At 44.7% G+C, this 20,065-nt stretch overlaps 1 protein-coding gene across 8 annotated transcripts in view; it reads right to left on the reverse strand.

Moving 5' to 3' along the window:
- FAM107B (family with sequence similarity 107 member B) overlaps positions 1–20,065 on the reverse strand; it is an 87,148-nt gene that overhangs the window by 60,968 nt on the left and 6,115 nt on the right. Inside the window, exons 1-2 of one of the 8 annotated variants that reach the window (XM_065520305.1) lie at positions 17,096–17,191; positions 11,152–11,321 (exon numbers count right to left, since the gene is read on the reverse strand). The exons of 4 other annotated variants lie outside the window; for them this stretch is intronic. In XM_065520305.1, the coding sequence (XP_065376377.1) occupies positions 11,152–11,200 (49 nt within the window). In that variant the 5' untranslated portion in view covers positions 11,201–11,321; positions 17,096–17,191. Of the gene's footprint in view, positions 1–11,147; positions 11,322–17,095; positions 17,192–20,065 lie in introns of those variants that run through there. 3 more of the 8 variants (XM_065520304.1, XM_074001084.1, XM_074001083.1) reach the window with 3 other exon arrangements.

A 20,065-nucleotide genomic window follows, 5' to 3' on the forward strand; every position in this document is an offset into this window, starting at 1 on the left:
AGTCTCCAAAAAGTACAGCACATTTTCGTTCAAACGCAGACAAAAAACGACAGCCTTGTTCACATTTCACTGTAAGACTTTACCAAAATTATAATGAAGAAAAAAAAAAAAAGCTACACTCCTTTTCTATTAATATATACAAGCCTCTCAGGAAAATCCCCGGTGACAAACACCTAGAAAAAACCCATTCGTTGTAAGAAGCACTTGGCTCAAGTCCATAAATTGATTTTCTAAGATGTTACCTTAATTTGCTTCTGAAATAATTACCAATTTGACATACCAATTGTGAAAATTAATTTCTTAAAATGTTAGCTTATCCACAGAAGGGTCAGCCAGCTAAGCATCATTTGGAAGCACCCATACCAACAAGTAGAATTCCTTGAACAGAGGAAGGCACTGAGTCTGTGAATGAAAACAAACTGAACTCCCTTGGAAACAGCAATGCTGAAGAAACCGTATTTCAATCTTCAGAAGCCAGTTACCTGGTTGCTGTAAAGCAGTGCATATTTAAAGCCTCTATTGCAAAGTAACGAAAATCTCACAATTAGAATCAACAGAGGAAACCAGTGAGAAGGTCATCTCAAAACGGTTCCTACCTCTCTACCCAGCTGGCAACTTCCCTAAAACTGCAACCCTGGGCTTTATCAAACAAAGAAATGGAAATTCTACTTAAGTAAATCCAGAAATTTCCGTTTGTTGCATTACCCAAGTAAAAGCACACAAGGGCAACAGAATTTCAAAACCAAGTTGGTTACTCAATACCCCATATTAGGAGATAAGAGGAGGATAAAACTGTTCTGTCATTCACTAGTTCCTTCTAAAGAAGATTTGGAGTGTGTTAAAAGTCTTACATGTCTCACGCCTGTAATCCCAGCATTTGGGAGGCTGAGGTGGACACATCACTTGAAGTCAGGAGTTCGAGACCAGCCTGGCCAATATGGTGAAACCCTGTCTCTACTAAAAATACAAAAATTAGCCAGGCATGATGGTAGGCACCTGTACTCCCAGCTACTTGGGAGGCTGAGGCTGGAGAATCGCTTGAACCCAGGAAGCAGAGGTTGCAGTGAGCTGAGATCATGCCACTGTACTCCAGCACGGGCATTACAGCAAGACTCCGTCTTAAAAAAGTCATACATCCAACTAGGTAAATAAAATAGCATTAGAAAGCCAGGCCAGGTGCGGCGGCTCACGCCTGTAATCCCAGCACTTTGGGAGGCTGAGATGGGCGGATCACGAGGTCAGGAGATCAAGACCATCCTGGCTAACACGGTGAAACCCCGTCTCTAATAAAAATACAAAAAAAATTAGCCAGGCATGGTGGTGGACGCCTGTAATCCCAGCTACTTGAGAGGCTGAGGCAGGAGAATGGCATGAACGCGGGAGGTGGAGCTTGCAGTGAGCCGAGATTGTGTGCCACTGCACTCCAGCCTGAGTGACAGAGCAAGAATCCATCTGAAAAAAAAAAAAAGTCAAGGCCACCCTACAAAAGAAACAGCAAGTGTTATAACACAAGGGCTAATAGAAATTTCCAGATCTCTGTATTAAGTGTGGTTTTGAGCTTCCTGGGGGGCCAGGACCAAAAATAAAAACGTACATACTATACATTCTTAGAAAAAAAATAAGTATCCATCTTCGCAAGGAAAAGAAAAAAATATCATGACATGATCGTCTAAAAGAAGTTTTCCACATGGAATGTTACACAAGGAACAACGCACTACAGCATGGATAAAAGCCTTTATTCATTCATGCCAAATAAAAGCACACTGAACACATGGCTGTTTTTTATTTAAAAACAACAACAAAAAAAAAAAAACCTGTCGAGGGCCAAAGGCACAGGATTATGCCTAGCCTTTAATTCACTAGTCTTTAAATCATTTTAATTCACTGAAAGAAAACGCCAGCAGAATCCTCACACTTGGCCTCCCAGGATCCTAACTTCATACCAAGATGGAACTTAATGTATTCAGCAGAACATTCTTCCCAGAGATCATTTCCTTCTGTTGGCGTATTGAGAGCACAGTGATTAAAAAATTAAAACCTCCAGAACTCTTACTCTGTTGCTTTGGTAAGTTCAATAAACAGTCTCACCAGGCTGAATGCACCTGAAGTTACAGCAAATCAGAGCAAGAACTAAAGTAAATCTGCTGCTGGAAACAGCAAGTACAAAACCCAAAGTCTATGGAACGTAGATTCTAGCTGCCGGGCCTGGGGAGGAGGAGAACAGGCAATTTGTAAATGAGCACGCACAGATCTGTAATTGGTCTGGTGCAGTGCTCAGAAGAAAAATAACAGAGCTGAGGAAGAGAGCGCTGCGGGTCAGACGCCGCATTTATAAAGGGTGGCCTGGAGGCCTCTGCAGCGCATCTGGTGCAAGCTTTCCAGAGAGGCATCTGGAGAAACCAGGAGGCCCTGGGCAAGCACGTGAGTCGCTGCTCAGGGAAAACAGCAAAGAAGCCAATGTGGCTGCGGCAGGGTGCCAAGAGGGAAGCGGCTGGAACCCGGGTCAGGCTCAGCTTCAGATGCATTCCACGATTCAAAAAGCAGTCGATTCAAGTCTCAGAGTTCCAGGCCACCGAATGCAGTGGAAACATCAACTGGCCTAAAAGACGTTCGTTCGGAGCCATCCCTGTCACAGCCTCATCCAGCCATCAGGATGTTCCCAGCAGACATCTAACTCTGGCTGCCATCACCAGCAGGTGTCCACACCAGGAGCAGTTTTAAAATTAACGCCCAGCCAGGCGTGGTGGCTCACATTTGTACTCCCGACTCTTTGGGAGATCAAGGCAGGATAACTGTTTGAGGTCAAGCGTTGGAGAACAGCCTGGGCACCAGAGCAAGACCCCATTTCTACAAAAACATAGTAAAACTCAGGTGAGCATGGTGGTGCACACCCACAGCCCCAGCTACACAGGAGGCTGGGGTGGGAGGATCATTTGAGTCCAAGAGTCCGGGGCTGCAGTGAGCTGTAGTCACATTACTGTACTCCAGCCTGGGTGACAGAGCAAGACCATGTCTCGAAAAAATAAAATAAATATAAATAAAATCAATGCCCATTTATCATAAGGAGACATGCTGTACAGAATTTGATATGATTTAAAATTGTATAGGATGCTTGCCCAAGTTGACAGTTTCAACTTTGGCACATTGATGACACATTCTTTGCAACAAAAGTTAACACTCCCAGTTATGGCACATTAGAATAAAACCCTGTCTTCAACCATACAGAGTATCAGCAGCAGCCTGTTTGCCATGGGTTACCAAAGGGATCCAAGGTTGCTAGGATACTTCAATTTCAAATATCCTGCTTTGCTATCCCCGTAAATGCACATTTAGTTTTCAAATAAGCTACTCTAATCCCAAATTGATAATAAACTGTGACCACACCTCTAGGAGATAAATAATGGTCCTTCTAAAAACAGTACCAGAGCGTGGAAGTGTAAGTTACTGCAACCACATATCCACGTTTTTGGTTTGTTTTGGGTTTTTTGTTTGTTTGTTTTTTTGAGACGGAATCTCGCTCTGTCGCCCAGGCTGGAGTGCAGTGCGCAATCTCGGTTCACTGCAACTTCCGCCTCCTGGGTTCAAGCAATTCTCCTGCCTCAGCCTCCCGAGTAGCTGGGACTACAGGTGCCCGCCACCACTCCCGGCTAATTTTTTGTATTTTTAGTAGAGACGGGGTTTCACCATGTTAGCCAGGATGGTCTTGATCTCCTGACCTCGTGATCCGCTCCCCTCGGCCTCCCAAAGTGCTGGGATTACAGGCGTGAGCCACTGCACCCAGCCTACCCACATTTTAACACTGTACTGAGTACTTATTCCATGAAGGCACACTACTCATGCACCAACTTTATTACTGTACAACTCTATGAAGAAGGCACTATTATTTTATTGATAAGATGAAACTCGCCAGGCATGGTGGCTTACGCCTATAATCCCAGCATTTTGAGAGGCCAAGGCAGGTGAATCACCTGAGGTCGGGAGTTTGAGATCAGCCTGACCAACATGGTAAAACCCCATCTCTACTAAAAATACAAAAATCAGCCAGGCGTAGTGGCACATGCCTATAATCCCAGCTACTTGGGAGGCTAAGGCAGGAGAATTGCTTGAACCCAGTGGGGCAGAGGTTGCAGTGAGCGGAGATCGCATCACTGCACTCCAGCCTGGGTGAAAGAGCAAGACTCTGTCTGAAAAGGAGGGGAGGGGAGGGGAGAGGAGAGGAGGCCAAAACTCAAGTAGGTGATTCCCTTGCCTAAGATCACAAAGCTGATAAATGGCAAACCTGGAAGGTGGGCCCAGTAGTCTCATTCCAGAGCCTGACGAATCATACTATTACTATTTCTCCATTTAAAGAAACCAGAAAAAGAAAAATTCTTCATCTGGCAGAAGTTACCTGGGGAGACAGAAGAGGACATATCCCTTTTGCTTGGCTAATAGGACAGCCTGTGTCTTATTTAAGAGTCAGGGCACCGGTGGGGTAGAGTCGGAGATGAAGATACTGCAGAGAAAGTAGCTGCTGCTGCTTCTTAGTGACAGATGACATGAAACGCAGGGCTGCAGCACAGACCACAGAACTCTGAAAACAGGACCCAAGCTCACCTTAGCGGGAAGTCACCACCCACTCACCTCCGCCCTTCTAGAGCTGAGTATTCTTTCACCTGTGGAAGTCACAAGCATGTGGCATGGCTCTCCATTTTTAATTTTTTAAAGAAGTTGTGGCCAGACACATCACCCTACCCCAGTCCTAAAGATAGGGTGGGTGGGGTTGGAGGAAGAAGAAGAGGCTGGGCCTAACTAACCTGGGCACGTCCTTGCCAACATCTGCTGCCAGGAAGGAGCGGGGAAAGTTGACAGTGGAAGGAAGCTACAGGGAAAAAGGAAAAGAAACTACCGCACGAGGCCACAAGTTCATCCACTCACCGGAAGAATCTTCCGTACGCAAACACCGTTGGGCACTCTCCTAGACCCAAGGCCACCCCTCAGGATCCAGGGCTGGGACACAATACAAAGTATAAAGTGACACTCTCCCCGAAAGGGACTTGTGGTCACCGTTGGTCATGGGAGTGTTTCATGGCAGGTCTTAGGAAAGAGGGTTTTGAGTTCAGGAAGTGTGGGACTAAAATGATACTGACACTGAAATAAACGCTGCCTTTCAGCAGGAGTGCCTAGCTACTCCAGCAGATCCAGATGCTGAGACATACTGGGTCCGAAACAAAGACTGACGGAGGGGCCAAGCAAGACAGGCCCTCCCGATGCCCAGCCCGGCCCACCTAAAATAAGCAGCAACACTCCGGGTCCGATCTGGGTAGCTCGCTGGGTGTCTCAGCTGAGCAGCAGCGATGACTCAGGAATAAGCACTTACTACTTGTAGGACCCTCAGGAGACACAAAGATGAGGACGCCAGGGTCGCTGTCCTCAGAGCTGCCAACCAGATATGGAAAAGCGCAGTGTATAACCAAGTGACCAGGGGAAAACTCAAAGGTGGAAAAGGACTTCCCAGGTCCAGCTGCCGATGAGAATTACGCTTTCGCACCCCATGGCCCTTGGCACCCAGAGTCTTTCACTCCATTTCACCATAAATGAAAAAGTTGCAAAACAAGACAACAGCCTATAAGATGCTGGGATCCAAATAAAACAGTTGGTGCAGAAATTCAAGGAGGTGCATCGACTCCTCCCAGAAGGGATGGAGAAACCATGTCAAAAGAAAACCAGGAACACACATGCAGTGCTCTCCCTACAATTATAAACAACTCCACAATACGGACCCTGTGAGGTAGAAGAGGGGCTGGAGGCAGGGAACCTAAGGCCGATTCACACTGACTTCCTAGAACTAAATCAAAAGGAAAACCCCAACTTTCCATGCCCTAGTAACAAAAGGACCAAAGGATACTCCCTTTGCAACCCCCACCTTTTCTGCATGGCAGATGAAAAACTGAAAGGACCTCTGCTTGGTCCCCTCTCCCGTACAGTCAGGCTGGTCACAGGCCAAGTCTTCATTTGCATAGGAGTATAACTTTGGAACTTCACTTCAGCCTCTAATTGGTTGCTTCCTGCAACCAATCAGATGTTGCCATAGGGTGTAACTTTGTAACTTTGCTTCAGCCTCTGATTGGTCCCCTCCTGCAACCAATCAGACCGATAGTGGGCCATTACTTCATTTACACAGGGTGTACATCAAGTAACCAACAGGAAACCTCTAGAGGGTATTTAAATCCCAGATAACTCTGTAACTGGGCTCTTAAGCCCGTATGCCCAGCTTGCTCCCACCCTGTGGAGCGTACTTTTGTTTTCAATAAATCTCTGCTTTTGTTGCTTCATTCTTTCCTTGCTTTGTTTGTGAGTTTTGTTCAACTCTTTGTTTAAAATGCCAAGAGCCTGGACACCCTCCACTAGAAACACCTGGACCCCACCTCAGCCACCTCCACTCTCACATGCCAGATCTTCCCCGCAGTCAACTAAGAGTCAGACTTTCCCAGCCCCTGTCAATCAGGCCGATGAGTAGAAGGCCAAACATCCTCTCCTTCCTCTCCTTCCTCTCCTTCCTCTCTTCCTCTTCCCTCTCTCACCAGTCCCTGCCACCAAGCCTTTAGGTGAAGCCAGCCACATACCCTGGGTGGGCCCAGGAAAAGCAAGTCCAGTCTCTCGAACATTCCAGCCAATTACAGAGGTGCAATTACAGATGCTGCGTGTGCGGCTGCCCTGAGGTTTACAGAATTAGCTGATCGATGACAAAACAGACGGCCGTCTAAAACACACACTGGGAGAAAAGAGCTCTGAAAAGTGTGGCGCAGAATGTTCTTTGGAGTTCAAATAACAAATACACAAAGAGAGGCAGCCAAGCTCCACCCATGAGACAGGTAAACCATGGACTCACTACAGAACCTTGTGCTGGTCAAATCTTTAGTCAGGATCTTCACTCATACACATAACAAATACTTCTCTGCAACCAAGTACTCGTAAGTAAGGTGACCATATTACTTGTCGACCACAGTAGTCATTGCTGAGTGTGGAGGAAGCCTCTGTTAGTAATTACACCTGGACCAGGCTCGTCCCAAACCAAACAGGAGATGCGCTCTCCCTGCATACAAGGCACCCTCAGGGGGTTCTCCTGCTACTACCTGCTGACCCTGGATCCCTCTTGCTTGGGCGTGCAGGGGTGACCCCAGCCAGCAATCAGCTCCTGCATAAACAGGAACCCAGCAAGCAATAAAACAGCTGGGCAAGAGCACTGACTCTGCACCACTGTCAACTCCTGGTTACTGGTGACCTCCTGACCCGAATTCCTCATGTGCTACTTCAACTCCTGACCTACAGCCTCACTCTCACTTTTACAACTCACATCCTCCTTATCCTCCTCCAGCACCACTGAAAACTTACCTTCTCTACAGAACACTTCTTTGCTTTTAAGAATCCTACCTGTAGCAAAGAATGTCTCTGTGGTAGACTTAAAAATAAAAGAAAAAAAATACAAGGTGAGAATCCTGCCCATAGACTTGAAGCCTCTGCTCACCTTGGCCATGGCTATGGACTGAATGTTCCTCCCCCGCCATAAATTCATATTATTTAAGCCCTAATCCCAATGTGATGATATTTGGAAGTGGGGCTTTGGGGAAGTAATTAAGTCATAAAAGTGGAGCCCTCATGAATGAGATTAGTGCCCTTAGAAAAAGAGACACCAGACAGATGCTCTCCCTCTCCACCATGTAGGGATACAGCAAAAAGGTAGCCTTCTGCAAAACAGGAAGGGAGCCCTCACCAGACACCGAATCTGCCAGCACCTTTGATCTTGGAGTTCCCAACCTCCAAAACTGTGAGAAATAAATGCTGTTAAAGCCACCCAGTCTGTGGTATTTTTTACAGCAGCCCAAACGGATGAAGACAGCCATCCATACCTTTGAGCCCAGGGTTGCTCCTCCACTCTCCAGTTAGACCCCAGAGCTCCAGTTTGGACCCTCTACCCCCACCAGGTTCCTAACCTATCTCTGTATTCTACCGCTGCTTATCAAACTAGGTTACATTTCAGGTGGAGAAGACCCAAGAGGATGATATAGGTGAAACAGGATGATATAGGTGACACATTCACCCCAATCCTGGGACAAACTCTCTCTCACTGAGTCCTGTGAGAATTGAATAGTCTCGCCCATCAGGTGAGAGTGTAAACAATCACGTATGACATCACATCACAACACCAACTTGGGGGAGCAGACACTAACCTTTGTTCACACCTGTGTACAGGTACTGTGCCAGGTGCTTTGACTGCCTGATAACAGTCACACCGCAGAGATGAGAAAACTTGAACTCACCAATGTAAAAGCTCTTACGACATGCCGCCTAGATCTATCTAGCACAAAGTTCATCGTCCTTCAAATGCGCCAGTGTTGGAACTAATAAATAACATACATCTGAAAAAAGCGTGAGGATAATGGCAGTTTAAGACACAGTGCTGGAACTCGTGTATTTATTCTCATGTATTTATGCACAGAAATATATTCTCATATATTTATTTAGAAAGAACTCCCATATTTATCCAATCGCAGGAAGTTGCTTAGCCCTAGAAGTCAAAATGTGGACAACAGATACAGTCGACAAAGACAGTTCTCATACATTTAAATAAATGCTAGGCTTATGTTCATAGTATGAACAATCATTTTTCATGTTTAACGTTTTTAAGACTTCCCATTAGTATAGGAATTTGTCTTACACAAACACCCCCCAAAAAAGACAGTTTTTTTAGGATCACATATTTTAAACGTTATCTTGTTTTCTGCTATAAAAATGTTACCACAAGCCTAGTAACTAGGAAGTTTTATTTCCTGTCCTTGTTTTTATTCTTCTGTGGTGGCAAGCGCCAGCATGTGGGGTAGGTAGCGTGAGGCAAGGTGGGTGACAGCAAAGGACACTGTGCTCAATTTGAAGTATGGGAGGAGAGAGCTCCAGTCCTAGATTTGCACCAAGGAGCTTTGAGCTCTGAGTAATTCAGCAGCCCCGGGCTGTCGTTTCATCTATAAAATAAGAGGGTTAGGTGTTCTCCACAGCCTTGTCCTGCATTCAATCCTATCATAATTGCTGAAAACTCCAGCATGGGCCAATTACTAGTGTGACACACATGAGAGAAATGGTGGGATGTGTATTTAAAGAAGACTATCTAATGACTCACCCATGAGTAAAAAGTAATTTACCTCCATTTTAAAATCCATATTAATTGGCATGACATTAGCAGAGAGAGTGCCTAACTCTGACAGCTATTCTGAAGAGGATATAAATAGGGGGTTTTTGAAATTAGTCAGCCATGTGCTATGGTCCACCAAGAAGCACATGCAGGCAACATGCTCCAGGCTGTGCGTGCAAGCTGTTCTGTTTCCAGCACAAATGGAGAAAAGGGGAAAAAAGCAGTCCTGGTAGATTCAGTCATCACATATTTCAGCTGTAAGTATGAAACAGGAAGCTCACAAAGAATTGTAACTTAGAAGCATTTAAAACAAAACAAACAAACCTACTCCAGGCACAAATACCAGATAGCTGCAAAGCCAACTGTGGTATTTTATGACAAATTGTTTAAAGTCACCAGTGGGTCAGAGTACAAACCACGCCCACGTGAAAGTCTCCCTGGACGTTCCCAGGATCTACCCATTATCCCTCCCTGTGGGCCGGCTTCACACAGGTAAGTGGGTCCCATAAGCTCCCGGAGGCATCCACATCCAGCTCTTTGTAGGCAGTGCAAATAGAGAAAAAGACCGTTGACCAAGCATCCCGAGAAACAAGAGGCTGACACTCAGAAAATCAACACCAAACACCCTCTCCCATGCCACAGGCTGACTTCTCACCTCCACTCCTCCCCGCCCATCACCCCACACACGCTATCTCCCAAAAACACATCTGATCTTTATGAAATCTCAGCTTCAGGGCTGCCCAGGATATGACTGAAGGGGAGTGAAAGGAGGAAGAAGAGAATGAGGGCTCCAAACCCATCCCAAGTCGATTCCTCCATGAAGTTTCCAAGAATTTAAAGAATAAGTGGTGAGACCGTGTGCAGTGACTCACACCTGTAATCCCAGCACTTTGGGATGCCAAGGCAGGCAGATCACTTGAGGTCAGGAGTTCGAGACCAGCCTGGTCAACATGGTGAAACCCCATTCCTACTAAAAATACAAAAATTAGCTGGGCGTGGTGGTGCATGCCTGTGGTCCCAGCTACCTGGGAGGCTGAGACAGGAGAATCACTTGAGCCCGGGAGGCAGAGGTTGCAGTGAGCCGAGATAACACCACTGCACTCCAGCCTGGGTGACACACCAAGACTGTCTCAAAAAAAAGAAAAAAGAGTAAGTGGTGACTTTTTAAAAAGAATGGTCAAGGGAAGTATTTTTAAAGCTGTGGGTTGGCACAGGACATTTATCAAAAGAAAGAAACTATCAGTTCAAACTTACTTATACATCTTTTAAGAGTCCTGAACCATCCATAATCTGAAAGCTTTTTCAAATACCAATAAGCCAGGCACAATTACCAATTATTAAAATAACAGTTATTATAGCCAGTGATTTCCATTGACCATATCTGCAATAATTAGGGCTGGTAGGTTTTCAAAAACATCGATTTTAAGAGTATATGGGAAGTCCGCGAAAGGCAATGTTTATAGGCTGTTAGGAATAAGGCATTCCTTTAACACGAAACAATGAATTTTAAACAGTAATAATAATAAAAAGGAAGAAACGAATGAATGAACGAACGAATCAGAAGCCGGTACCACAGAGTGAGTAAGAGCACATTCTCGGGGGATGAGGGGCAAGGGAAGGGAAAGCATGAGGACAAATACCAAATGTACGTGGGACTTAAAACCTAGATGACAGGTTGATGCGTGCAGCAAACCACCGTGGCACATGTATACTTATGTAACAATCCTGCACGTTCTGCACATGTAGCCCAGAACATAAAGTAAAATTTAAAAATTTTTAACAATTTTAAAAAAAGAGTGCATTCTCTGTAGTGAATATGTCTCAGTTCTGGGTGATCTGGGGCAAGATACTCAATGTCTCTATGTCTCAACATCCTCCTGAGAAAATGAAGCCAATTACAGCCCTAAATCACAGGGTTGTCGTGAGGATCCAAAAATGACGCATGTAAAAAGCATTTAACATGTTCACAAGAAACACTTACGTACTAATGGTCCTTATTCCAGGATGAGTTTTGGTTCCAACTCTGCAAATCATTAGCTGTGTGGTCTTGGGCAAGCGATTTAACACATCTAAGTGTTGGCTTATTCACCAAAAATGAAGAGTCTTGATTAGATGACTTCTTAATTTCTATGGCTTCTCCAAGCTCAAGACCTCCCTGACAACAGAAGCATCATTTATGATTTCAAATTCTTTCAGGTTTCTAGTTTTCACAACTTTCTTTTACAACTTATTGGTCACAGCCATGATTTATATGAAACCAAGTGTTTGGTCAACAGCACAATTCCTTAAATGAGACTGTGACTGTGCAAATCCTAGAACCTACTTTATAATGATCCTTTTAACAATCTGGTTTCAAACAACACATTGCAGCAAAAGACAGGCTTGCCCATGATAGTTAGAATCAATCTATTTCCATTCTGGTGGCCTTCCGATATGGAAGTTGTCCCAAAATCAAACTGCAGGTGTAGTATGTCACCATGCAGCCTGGTGCTGATGGACCATACATAAATTAAATTCATTCGCTATGATCATGCTCCTTTCAAAGGAACTCTCAATTTCTTCCTAACAGAAACAATGCAAGCATCTACCCTCTCCAAACACTCTTAACAATGAAGGTGAGCGTTGCCATTAAAAGATCCATTTCTCAGCCGGGCACAGTGGTTCATGCCTGTAATCCCAGCACTTTGGGAGGCTGAGGTGGGCAGATCACCCAAGGTCAGAAGTTCGAGACCAGCCTGACCAACATGAAGAAACCCTATCTCTACTAAAAAAATACAAAATTAGCCAGGTGTGGTAGCATGCACCTGTAGTCCCAGTTACTCGAGAGGCTGAGGCAGGAGAATCACTTGAACCCGGGAGGCAGAGGTTGCAGTGAGCCGAGATCGTTCCATTGCATTCCAGCCTGGGCAACAAGAGCAAAACTCCATCTCAAAAAAAAAAAAAAAAAAAAAAAAAAAAAAAAAAAAAAAAACACTCCATTTCTTCTGTATGTTTGCAGAAGAAAACACAAAACTATTTCAGGTGTATCATTCTTTTCTAGTTATTTTAAACTCATCAATGACTGATCTTTTATAAGAAAAGACTAAGCATGAATGTCTCCTTACAAGTCAGAAAATTTTAAATGACAATTGAGAAAGATACTTTCAATCATGGTCTGCACCATCACAGGGAATTCTATCTCCTAAACCTAGGTCATTCTCTCCTAACTTAGGTGAACAGGCACCCAAGTTATGTGAACAAGAGAGTTAGCACATATGCACAGAATTTAATATTGCTGCCACTTAAGACTTAAATAACAAAATTAACCTGACACGGTAACATCCATAGAAGACCGTGCAAACGGTAATTAGCTTTAATAACAGGAGGCGCTCACAGTGACTGCAAGAACCAAGCCAATCTTTGCTTTTTTCTGTTAATTCTTTAGATGCCCCTAAGCTGTATCAATGTTGTCAGTTTTCCCTGACACCCTGGTCAGTTTAAATCTCATCTCACGCTCACTGCCATCTCATTAAGAGAGAAGAATCAACAATCTCTAATGAAATAATTAATTCAAACAACAGTCATCGATGAATGCCAACGGCATTGGGAGAAAGATCGATGAGGAAATGAAAGGGTCAAGCTGCCACCCACCACAGGACCCCAACACTCAGTTTTAGAATCACTACACATGAGACAGACCTTTTCCCAAGCTGATGCAGCGTTAAGCCAGATGATACCACCAACAGATTAATCCTGCCAAAAACCCTGCATATGAATCTGATCAAGCTTTCATGATAACTTCCAGTTTATAGAAATACAGGGACTAGCGGGATGAGTTTAAAAGAAAACCAGCACCCAAATCCAGAATGTGGAACATTCTACTGAACAAGTGACCTGATTCCTTCAACAAGTCAATAGCATCGGGGGAAGGGGTGGGGGCAGAAGAACTGTTCTACATGTATAGAGCTTTAAAAGGCATAACCATCAAATGCACTGGACAGACTTCGTTCAAATCCTGGTTCTAAAGAAGTCATTTTTAAGTGAATAAAGGATGAAATCAATGCTGGGGAGGTGGGAAGTTCAACAGATCCCTGGGCTTCCCCCATCTCTCGCCATCTGATTTCCCAAACTGCATGTCCAGCCAGCCCTGAGTTGAAAGGCCAGGGCCCAGCACAGAAACTAGGCTACAAATAGCTGGGCCACACCCAGCTCAGGACCAGGAAACCCCCACGTAAGATGATTCAGGTTTAGCAAAGGAAGAGGCAGTTCCTGGGGCTATTAGAGAGGAAATGTACAGGTTCCTTTGCTGGAAATTTTTGCCAGCAGGTTCATAGCAACCCTGAGGCTTCATGTGAAAGCCATTCACATAAAAAGCATAAAATCACAGGTCTGCCCAGAGTCATTTTATCACGTGAATCAAAACAAGGCACCTCTGAAGTGAAAGAGGAGAAAAAGAGGCAACACCCAAGGGGTGGCTTAGATTTTGCATCCTTAACAGTGTCTACTCCAGCATTTCTACCCGGGGTTTTGTGGTTTGGCTTTGCTTTTCGTGTATCTTTTTAAAAATACATAATTGAGGCATAACTTGCATACAGTGCATGCGTTACATGTACAGCCCCATTTTTACTTTCTGCAAATTCAATTTTACTTGGATCGGTTTTGCAAGATAGTATCTCCTCTCCTCAAGGCATGTGCCAGTCAGAGCGATTCTGGAATGGAAAAAGAAACAGGTTAGGGGCCTGCTTCCAACTCTTGCGCCCTGCACACTGGTAGCCTGGGCAGCTGACATGCACCGTCCAGCCAGGACACAGATTAAAGCTGAACAGAGTCCCTTGGCAATGGAAGATAACAGCTTCTTCACTGCACCATTCCAGTACCTACCTCTGCCCACAAATGTTACTTTCCCCAAGGCTTCTAGCTCAAGTTGTAAGGATTTCTAACTGGCCACTGCACTGCCTGGAATTGCCCAACAAATATGGAACAATGGTTGACCTCTTTCACTCATTTCAAAGGCCTACCATTGTACGGGTTAACCTTCTTCTAAAAAATGGCAGACTTCCCCGGGGTCCTAACCATATAAAGAGATTAACAAAGATTTGAACGAAGTCTTTTTAAATTAAAATGTAATATTATTAATTCTTAATTTTTATTCTTAAAACTAGGTAGTCTAACATAAAAAGCTTCTTTGTTTGCTACTTGGAACTAGTAAAATTATAATTACAAATCCTTAAAAGTGAAAAACGTACTAAATGTGAAAAATTAGTTTAACGACACCATAATTCCATTTGAGGAAGTTTAGGAAGATGTGACACCAGTAAAAACTGTTCTACCAGAAACCAGGGGTAGAACCCAGTGTAACATTAATTCTTATTCCAAAAAGTGTACTGCTGGCCGGGCGCAGTGGCACTTTGGGAGGCCGAGGTGGGTGGATCACTTGAGGCCAAGAGTTTGAGACCAGCCTGGCCAACATGGTGAAATCCCAAGCCTACTAAAAATAAAAATTATCAAACAAAAAAAATTAGTCAGGTACAATGGTAGGCACCTGTAATCTCAGCTACTCAGGAGGCTGAGGCAGGCGAATTGCTTGAACCGGGAAAGTGGGGATTGCACTGAACTGAGATCACACCACTGCACTCCAGCACCGGCGACAAGAGTGAGAACCTGTCTCAAAAAAAAAAAAAAAAAAATTACGGCTTATCGTGGCTAAAGTTATGTAACCAGCTCTTACCAAGCTACTGCGTATGTAAAGTATTTAAAATCTTTTCCAAAATTTCAGAATTCTTGGTATATACAAAGAACTCTGCAAAACAAAACTAAGAAATCTTCTAATATAGACTAAATGTGGCAGGAAAAAATACCGTTTAAATATAGAATTGTTTGAGAATAAAATGTACTAATATATAATACAATTAGATAAACATCTTGAAAAATGCATGATGCCTAATTAAATTCCATCCATTAATAGGGTAACAGCCTTGGGGCACTTTGTACAAAAATGGCATTTCTGGTAAACACAACATTTAAAACAACTCAAACACACAGGCTCTGCCTGATGACATAATTATGTGTTTTTAATTTGGTGCCATCCTGACACTGTGCCTAAGAAAACTACTTCACAAATGGATCACTTTAGGACACTATCATCTCCATATGGTAATGCCAAAATAAAAACTCAGTACAAATATTCTCCTTAAAACCACAATTTTCAGCCAGGCACGGTGGCTCACACCCGTACTTGGGGAGGCCAATGCAAGAGGAATGCTTGAGGCCAGGAGTTCAAGACCAACCGGGCAACAGAGCAAGACTTCATCTCTACAAAAAATAAAATTTAAAAATTAGAGTGGTGAAGCACTCTGTAGTCCCAGCTACTCAGGAGGCCGAGGTGGGAAGATTCCTTGAGCCCAGGAGTTCAACGCTGCAGTGAGCTATGGTGGTGCCGCTGCACTCCAGCCTGCACGACAGAGCAAGACCCTTGCATCCTTAACAGTGTCTACTCCAGCATTTCTACCCGGGGTAGAAAAAAAAAACTGGCAAATGTGGCAAACGCATTCTCCAAATGGAATCCCAATCTCTTTGTGAGGCTACAAAGACACAAGCCTGAAACACATGGTGAAGGGAGTGTGAAGGAGCAGTAAAGACGCAGCTCCATGAGGAGAAGGCCCAGGTCTGATCCCAGTTCTTAAAACCCTGAGCAAGTTTTTAACTTCCCTATGCTTCGGCTTCCTCACTTGTAAATCACTGATCACGGCACCTGTCATGGAACTTCATTGGTTGGTGCCTCTAAAACTGATTTCTAGAAATCAGAGAAAATAATGGTCATAACGGTGCCTGGCATATAACAAATGCTCAGGAAATGCCAGCCCCTGTTATTTTTATTCTCATCTTAAGGCACATCTCAGCGGACGTTTTTCTCATCAGCACAGAGTACCTCTTAGGACAGATGACAAATACCAAGAAGTTTCCTTAAAAGCAGATGTCTTAGGCAACAATGGATGGACCCCAGAAACACTATGCTACATGAACAAAACCAGACACAAGAGGCCACCCTGTGATTCTACCTGTGCAAAGGCAAAACGCTAGAGACAGAGAAAAGATCACTGATTAACTAAGGCTGGGGGCGGGAGGGGGAACTGACTGCAAAGTCTAAAATTGGGCTAGGGGGAGGCTGCCCACCCTTACAAATTTACTAAACACTACAGAGCTGTGCACGTATAATGGGTGAATTGTACGGAATATAAATTATACTGCAATAAAGCCATACTAAAAACAAAACAGATCCATCTCCCAAGCGTTTCTGCAGGTACTTTCGTATCAATCTGGCAAGGAGAGTAAATGAAGGTATTTACAGAGTACAGTAAAAATGATTGAAAACGCAAGGGCTTGGGCATAGTTCAGACTTGGATCCTAATCCTGGCTCAGCTTCTTCCTAGGGCAAACTTTTTTTTTTTTTTTTTTTTTTTGAGAGGGAGTCTTGCTCTGTCACCCAAACTGGAGTGCAGTGGTTCAAGCTCAGCTCACTGCAACCTCTGACTCCTGAGTTAGAGCAATTTTCCTGCGTCAGCCTCCCAAGTAGCTGGGACCACAGGCAGGCGCCACCACGCCCGGCTAATTTTTGTAATTTTAGGAGAGACTTGTTGGCCAGGTCCTAGGGCAAATTTTTTACTTCTCTCGCCCTTGGTTTCCACATCTGTAAAATGGGAATAAAACAACACTAAGTCCAGAGGCTGATGTCAACATCATAAAGCTCATCCTCCACAGTCTCCCCATATCAATCAATGGCACCACCTTTCACCCAAAGGCTGAGGCCAAAAGAGCAGGTGTCACTCGCAATGCCTTTCTCTCTTGTATCAACTCCAATCCATCTCACCAGCAGCACCCCGGGTCTCCCTGCTCCCATTCCTGGCCCTCTGCAGTCCCCGTGGCCCTCCACAGCCACAGGGACACACTTACAAAATACAAGGTCCATCTCCTGTACGCTCTGCTCAGAACTCTCCTGTGGCTTCCTCATCAGCCACATCCTCACCGTGGCCTGCCAGGCCTCCTCGCACCCCACCGCACAGCTCTCTTCCTGCCCTGCTCGCTGGCTCCTCCCACACGGGCCCTCTTGCCGTTCCTTCCACAGCAAGTTCCTGCCAGCCACTGAGCTGATATTTGCACTTGTTTCTGCGAGGCTCATCCCCTTGCCTCACTCAGATCTCAAATTCTCCTCCTCGGAGGGGCCTTATCCTAATAAAAACACGACCTGCTCTCCCACCAGACTCCAGCCCCCTGGCCTGACTTAGTTTTCTTTACAGCACTGACCACGGGAATCACCTCATCCACATATCTATTTATCTTCTGTCATGCACTAGCATATAAACTCCATGCAGGCAGGGAGTCAGTCTGTCCCCCCCACCATCCTAGCCAGTGATCCCACCGATCCCCAGAGCATGGAATGGTGCCTGGCATACGGCAGCATTCATTAAATAGTTGCTGAATGAATGAAGAAATGTCATAAAGCACTTGACACCATGCCTGGCCACATATGAGGTGATCAAGAACTGTTCATTGATAATAATAACATTACCAGTATTATTACTGCATTTCACAGGTAAGAATATGGGAGCCCCAAGAGGGCAACTGACTCACTCAGGTCAAACTCTACGTCTGATGTCTATGACTTCTATGACGCCTCCCATTTCACGGGCACAGAGTAACAGAATTCACCCACCGCGGCAGGAACCTGAAAGATGATGTAGCTGATTCTCTCGCACACCCTGGGCCCTGCCTCCTCTCAGCTTCTAAGAGTCACCTATCCTCGGGGGTGGCCCACGGGCTGTTCCAATTCCAGAGCATTCCCTGGAAGGACAAGCAGGCATAAAGAATGCAGGCTTCTGTCTCACCCTAAGACAACTCTGAGAGGTAAGCGAGTGTGACTATTTCTGTTTTACAGAAGACGACACTGGGAAACAGAAAAAATGACATGCTCAAAAGTCATACACTCATTCACGGCAAGCTCAGGCTTCAGATTCTGAAAATGTTTAAAGTCTAGGCCTCTCTCTTTCCAAAATACTACATTGCCCTGCACATCCACTAAAAAAAGAAAAAATGAGAAAGAACTCTGACCAGTTTTACGTGTTTCAAATAGCATCAAGTTACAAGGGAAAGAATATCATAAAGCCCCCTCTACATGCGCATATGCACAAATGGCATTCTCAACTTCCTCCAGGACACGGGAATTTTAATACATCTACATTAAACACTCACAAACCACGTGTGATTATTTATACTGCAGGATTTCATAATGAGACTGTGCAATTTTTTGTAAACTCATTAGCTCTCACCAGGCCCAGATACCTTAAAACTTGGAAAAAGCGTGAGTTTTTACTTTGACGAAGTATGCTCTGTCTCATATATTAATAAGGGCACAGAAAGCTTATACCACAGTATGACAGCCCTCTTTCCTATACACTTTTTTATGACACTTTAGGAACAATGCCAAAACTCATGTCCAAGAATAGAATAAAACAGGCTATTTCTAATATGAAAACCCTTTAAAACTTTAAAACTCTCCTGAAGGCATGAAGAGATACTGAGGAGCAGGTGGGGACAAGGGACAAAGCTCCCATCCTCCCTCCCAAGTGTCCCTGTGTCCGCATCTGGACATCACTGCCGGCTACGTTACTAACACTCTGAGTTGAGGCCAGGCACGGTGGCTCACACCTGTAATCCCAGCACTTTGGGAGACTGAGGCAGGTGGATTATTTGAGGTCAGAAGTTCAAGACCAGCCTGGCCAACATGGTGAAGCCCCATCTCTACTAAAAATACAAAAATTAGCTGGGCATGTTGGTGCATGCCTGTAGTCCCAGCTACCTGGGAGGCTGAGGCAGGAGAATCGCTTGAACCCAGGAGGCAGAGTGTGCAGTGAGCCGAGATGGTGCCATTGCACTCCAGCCTGGGCAACAGAGTGAGACTCCATCTCAAAAAAATAAAAAATAAAAAATAAAAATAAAAAACTCTGAGTTGAAATGTCTGTTTAAGTCCTTAGCCCATTTTTGAGTTGGGTTCTTTGTTTTTTTACTGCTGATTTGTGGGAATCCCTTATACTTTTTAGTTATGAACTCCTTATCGGATATGCAGTTTGCCAACATTTTTCCCCATTCCACAGGTTGCCTTTTTACTCCATTGACTGTTTCCTTTGCTGTGTAGAAGCTTTTTAGTTCGATGCAGTCTCGTTTAGTTTTGCTTTTGTTGCCTGTGCTTCTAGTGTAGCACTCATGTAACTACCGCTAAGACCAGTGTTCTGAACGTCTTCACCTATGTTTTCTTCCAGGAGTTTCGTGAAACCAACTTAACCATCAAGGACAGATGAATGGGTAAAGACACATGGTAATGCACCTACAATGGAATACCAGGCAGCCTTAGAAAAGCAGTAGTTCCGCCAAAAGCGCCAGCATGCAGGCACCTGGAGGGCTAATTGAAAGAGGCCAGGCACAGAAGGACAAATACCATGTGACTCCTCTCAGACGAGGCATCTAAGTAGCTAAATTTATAGACTTGAAGAGTGGAATGGTGGTTGTCAGGGACCGCAGTGGGGGAAAATGGGGAGTTACCAATCAATGAGCACAAGGTTTCAGTTCAGCAAGAGGAATAAGCTCTAGAGAGCTCCCCCACAACACTGCACCTGCAGTCAGCAATAAAACATCGCACGCTGAAAAATCTCTTAAGAGGGTAGATCTTGGCCGGGCGTGGTGGCTCACGCCTATAATCCCAGCACTCTGGGATGCCGAGGCAGGCGGATCACAAGGTCAGGAGATTGAGACCATCCTGGCTAACACGGTGAAACTCCGTCTCTACTAAAAATACAAAAAATTAGCCAGGCGAGGTGGCGGATGCCTGTGGTCCCAGCTACTCGGGAGGCTGAGGCAGGAGAATGGCGC

The sequence above is a fragment of the Macaca fascicularis genome, chromosome 9 (genome assembly GCF_037993035.2).
Source record: "Macaca fascicularis isolate 582-1 chromosome 9, T2T-MFA8v1.1".
In the NCBI taxonomy this organism is placed as follows: domain Eukaryota; kingdom Metazoa; phylum Chordata; class Mammalia; order Primates; family Cercopithecidae; genus Macaca; species Macaca fascicularis.